Genomic DNA, 5,541 nt, shown 5'->3' with positions numbered 1-5,541 from the left:
ATTTAAACTGTGATTAATTAATCCTTAATTACTACTACAAGTAGTGGATTTCTTGGATCGTACAAATCTGAGAACGATCGTCAACAATTCGACAAAGAAACTAAATAATAATAACAATAAGAGAGAAAAAACACATAAATAACTCTATGCAGGCATCTCTATCATGATTTATATATAGTATTATATAACTATATATATATAATATTATGGAATGGAAACGAGACAAAGTAACAGTGTTTAAATCAAATAATCATGAAATATTACGAGACACTGTTGTGTTAAACAAGGTATTCTCTAATTCTTTTTCCGATTAATTGAGAATGATCATGAGGCACCATTTTTTGGTGGTTGTGGTATGGAATCATGGAAAACCAAAGTGTAATCAACTGCTTTTTCTTTTGCCCTACCCTCCTAGGGGAAAAAAGCAACTTTAGCATCAATAATTATAGATTATTGATGATGATATAGCTCAATACTTTTATATCCTGCTTGCAATTTGTTACGTTAGACCCGAGCGCTTTACCTTTATTTATTGTAATTAGGCTATTTTAGTCTGACGAAAATCGGCCAATACCTCAAAACAGAAAGAAAAAGACCTTCCTAAAATCATCACAAAGCTATCCGCGTCACCTCCTTTCTCCTCCATACAGAAATAAATGAATGCCAAGGGCAGCTAAAAATCCAGAGGACCACATGCCCACCCCCCCCATTCACTTTCCCTTCGCAAGAAACCAAATCTAAATTGACATAAAAATATTCCAACTATCTCTCTCTTTTCTTTTTGCTCAAATTCCAAATCCGACTAAAAAATCCTTCCGCCAGGTCCAACCAGTATTTTTGGGACGAATTTGTTGACCAAAATGGCAGCTGACATACGATAAAGGTAATGAGAGAAACAAGTTTGACCTGTCATGGTCGTATGAGATGAGATTTTCATGCAAATGGAACCTTGAACTCCAAGTAAATCAAACACTTATGGAACATGTAAATTAATGGAGATTTGTGTAAAAGTACATGATCATCGGATCCCGGCTGGCCGTGGCCGTTCTCTCTGAATTAGACCGGGACCGGCGTTACAATACGGGGGTAAGAGGGCAATGATCTGTGCAAGCAGAAAACTTTCAGAATGTAGTATATAATATGCTATGAGAATCGCAATACCATAGGTTTCGTTGATCTAAAAGAAACAAAAAAATTGCAAAAACAAAAAAATGTAAGGAATAAGGGGTTTTGACCTTTTGATGATGATTTTTCGCAGTTCCAGTAAAACCAAACCTATATATGTTCTTCCCCACCCCACAGACAATGCAGTTTAAGTTCGTTCTCACCCTGAATGGCAGGGTAGCTTTCTATACATGATTTGGTTGGATTATTTCGGGGCTCATACAAAAGATAAAAGATGTCATACAGCTCGTACCATACGTGCATCCTCTCGGGCTCTTCTTGAAGATTACTTCACTACATCAATCTCCATCGCCTCTTCAGAACAAAATGCGCGTTATGGCTATACCTCTGTGGACAACTTTTCTTCCAGATCTGTGTGGGAAAGTAGCCAACACTGTAGAACATGGATGAGTGTCACGCATCTTGTAACGTTGTATATCACGTACTACTTAGTTCATCATCTGATGGTTGCAAACACTCTTCCGGGTTGGCATAGAAATAGTCCTCCTCTTTAGGTCGGTCTTGGATCATCAACCTATTAGTTGGTTTCCCCATGCGATTTGCATGAGCTTCCTTTACCGCAGATGAAAATTCATCCCAATTCAATGATCCACTAGTGTACCGGTCTATCAAATCAACAAGAAGCCTTCTGTCCAGTAGGATTGTCTTCTTGAACCCAAGAAACCTGAAGAATCATGAACACACGATATTTAATTTTAGACGACACTTTTCACCATTAACAAGAAATCAGAGCAGATGATCATGTAACAATAAATCTGAGGAAAATAGCATGAAGCAAATCACGTAAAAAATACATCCCTTCCCAAATATCAAGCAATACAAATATATGAACCTGTTGATAAACTAAAGCTCCAAAACTGGCAATTGTTTCAAACCAAAAACAAAGTCTGACTGGTGCATAGGTGTGTACACAAATGATCGTCTCCTCAAAAGAACAAAATTTGGGACGACAAATAACTGGGTGGAGTTTAAGTTATAAAACCAACCATTGGAGCCAAACAAATTCACTAGATGCATTGAAAATTTGCCATATAACTTTTGCTATGAACAAATGAAACTACAATGTAAGCATAAAGTACCTGCGATGGCCTTCAACCACTTTAGCCATGTTTCCATCATATGTGGGAACGAAGATATCACTCTCCAATGAGACAAGATAATCCAATGCTGCCATTTGGGATGAGTGGTTTTGAAAGAACCTAAGGTCTGATGGTTCCAGCAGTGTCTCTTTTCTGACCTGTTTCAACAAATTCAAAGGCAACTTGTGAAAACAGAAAACCAAAAAAGTAACACAAATACAAAATAGGTGGCTTCAGCTATCTTCTACTCACCAATTTTGGAAAAGCCTCTCGAAGACTTGCCATTCTCCTCTCTGCGCCATAGATTTCACCAGCTGCGATATAAATCTGAATATCGCGGTCAATGTCAAGGGCACTCAATGTAAGAGCGGTTTCTTCAGGTGTCAGAGGACACAAACCATCTTTCCTTTTCAGATCAGAATTTATTATTTTCTCTTTCCACCAGGGATAAGCATATCTGCCAAAAAAATGAAACCATCAGAGAGAGAATAATTTTTTTACCGAATTTTATCCATTGAGTGTCAAGCATAAGTTACCTCATTCTTGTCAACTCTTCCACCTCCTCGATGTTACAACCTTGGGTACAACCAGAAAATGCCAACATGTCCATTTCATATCTAAGATGAAGTACAAGGAATGGACCATTTTGCCTTAGAAGCCTGATAACCCTTCTGCCCAACTCCTCTATCTGAGAAGTGAATCTCAGAGCACTGAAATTAACTCGGCAGCGAAGTTTCTGAATCTCCAAAGGTTGTCCATTATTGGCAAGTCGAGCATCAGTTCTATTCAGATGTACAACTTTGTATTTTTGTATCAGAGGAAGAATCTGTACGAAACAAATTTGAAAGGACTTTATTTCAGTCAATTATGATGAGGTTTATGAATTTTTTAAGAGCTGCACCAGAGAGAGTTCCTGCTAAGTTATAGAGTATATGCATACAACTAACCTGATTACGATAATAAGACATATCAGACCAACTAACTGGTGGCATGGTATAAAACATTCCTAGCTCCACTCTCCTCTTTACCCTGGGAGGCAGCTCTTTCAATATGCGAACCTCATCTCTCAAGGATGTGATGAAATGATCCACATCAAATATGTCTTTGAATTCACTGCCACATCAAATATGTCTTTGAATTCCTTGTACATTTAAAAAAAAATCAGTAACTTGAAAATGTTAGGAAATTATATTGGCATACCTGGGATCAGCCCAAAAGGAGGTTTTGTCAAGTTCAGGGACTATAAGAGTGACGTTCAAATATCTTGCGATAGCAACCATGTCACATATCTGTGAAATCACCACCAAGAGAAAAAAATGAAACTGGTAAGCATGCACTAAATTAATCACCAGGGATGAATTCCTGTTAAAATGCAAAGTGAACTGCTGCTAACCACTCACCGCTGCTCTCATTTGATTGAGTCCACCATTGCATGATACCATCAGGTAACCATTGTTTTTATAAACCCCTGATTGAGAACAAAACAAATTCAGATTACACGCCGATCCAACAAGCATCCAAAACCAAAGAAAAATATAAATGACCAATAGATACAAAGTTTGGACAGATATTAAAAGGCTACAGACTACTGTAATTAACATTCCATAGGAAAGGAATCGACTTTTCAACCATATCGCAATCATCAAAGGAAAATTTACAATTGTAGTTCAAGCACTATCACCATAATACACCGGTTCGTATGATCAACGTACGAACCGCCTGTATAAATCAGTTAACTTTGAACTAGCTTGCTGCTTTCTGAATTACAGGTTTCTACCTTTTAGTATTTCATTTCTTGGAGCCAAAGCAGCTGCTGAGCTATTAACTTTGGTGGGACACTAGAATTCTCCAAGTAGTAGTTTGCATTACACACAACAAGTGAGGATTTGGGTTGGTTTCAAAAAAATAAAAACCGCAGAACAATCATAAAATTATCATCCAAAACAACCCTACTGCCATTTGGAGTAATTAGCAATTAATTACAAGAATCCACATAAAAAAAAACCCCAATTTCCTGGAAAATTAGAAAATAATAACACACTCACTCTTGGGCGGAAGAGCTCTGGCCGGAAGGGAAGGCAACCTGTCTTGCAAGACGGAGGAGGCGGCGGCGGACTCCAGAGAGAAACAAGCAGGCCACCCTTTCAAAACCCTAGGACCCCACATATCCCCCAGAGCCGTTAATTGCACGATGCACGTCCACAACAAAACCGACGAAGTCGCACGGATCATCCACAGCTTCATTTTCGACCTCGACGGCGACGACGCCGCCGTGACCAGCATCGAGTTCTTTAACTTTTCCCCTCCTCCTCCGCCGCCTCCCAACACCTTAAATCCCATCACTCCCTTTCTCTCCTTCTTCTCCACCTTGCACATCAATCTCTGTATATTCTCTCTTCCTCGTACAAACATCAACGCAGTGACCCAAAACGGTGCGTCTCGCCAATGCCGGATCCAAAAAAATGGCTTTCCTTTTTTGACCCCCCGCTATTTATGGAAACCAGCAAAGATTCGAGAACCCGATTTCCCCAAAACGGACCCGAAATCCTCACCACATTCCTCAAAGATTAGCTCCAAAACTCTCGTGCTCAAAGATTCCCTCCAAAAATGGCATCAAGAACCCTAATTCATTACAGCAAAACAAAAATCCAACCCAAAAAAAATAAAAAATCGAAAGCTTCGATCTTTGCCGCGACACTCGAATTCCAGACCCGGGACAATGGAACCCAAAATGCGAGCTGCAATCCCCTCCCAGATCCACCGTACAAATTGTCCGGCGAGATCAGTCGCCGGAGCTTTCGCCGCGTGCCGCCGGCGATTTAAGAGGCGAGAGAGATTGGGTTGGAGGAGGAGAGAGGGAAGAAGAAGAACACAGGCAGTGGTGCTGGTGTCATCCCATCATATGATGTGGTGCGAGCAATTTTAGAGAGAGAGAGAGAGAGAGAGAGAGTGGAACAAAAAACGCGTGACGGGCGTGCGTGACGTGCACCGACGGTTCGAGTGGGCTTTTCCGTGCTTAACACATTTGCTTAAAAGTGCCCAAAGCCTCCAATAAATTCCAGCGAGCCATACGGCGGTCCGGCAGGGCCCCACCCCAATTATTCCTGCACACGTGTCGCCGATCCGACCTCGGTTCTTGACACGTCGAGGGCTATATCGTGGCTCCGAATCAGATTGTGGTTACGTTGTCGCCGGTTCGATTGCGGCCCATCCAAGACGCCGACAATATATCGCGAGAAGTTGGAAACTCTCGTTTCGCCGGTCCCGCACTCGGAAA

The 5,541-nt window shown here is 40.8% G+C and overlaps 1 protein-coding gene across 1 annotated transcript; it reads right to left on the bottom strand.

Moving 5' to 3' along the window:
* Positions 1 to 1,119: 1,119 nt before the first annotated feature.
* On the bottom strand, positions 1,120 to 5,268 carry LOC126627017 (rhamnogalacturonan I rhamnosyltransferase 1-like). Its single transcript, XM_050296434.1, has 8 exons — positions 4,310 to 5,268; positions 3,665 to 3,732; positions 3,465 to 3,553; positions 3,212 to 3,377; positions 2,801 to 3,090; positions 2,517 to 2,721; positions 2,265 to 2,422; positions 1,120 to 1,849 (listed from the first exon to the last, which is right to left on the bottom strand). Exons 1-8 carry the CDS (start codon positions 4,674 to 4,676, stop codon positions 1,603 to 1,605), a joined length of 1,590 nt encoding a protein of 529 aa, XP_050152391.1. The 5' UTR covers positions 4,677 to 5,268; the 3' UTR covers positions 1,120 to 1,602.
* Positions 5,269 to 5,541: the final 273 nt, after the last annotated feature.

The sequence above is a fragment of the Malus sylvestris genome, chromosome 6, assembly GCF_916048215.2.
Source record: "Malus sylvestris chromosome 6, drMalSylv7.2, whole genome shotgun sequence".
Lineage (NCBI taxonomy): Eukaryota > Viridiplantae > Streptophyta > Magnoliopsida > Rosales > Rosaceae > Malus > Malus sylvestris.
This window is presented reverse-complemented; position numbering and strand designations above follow the sequence as displayed.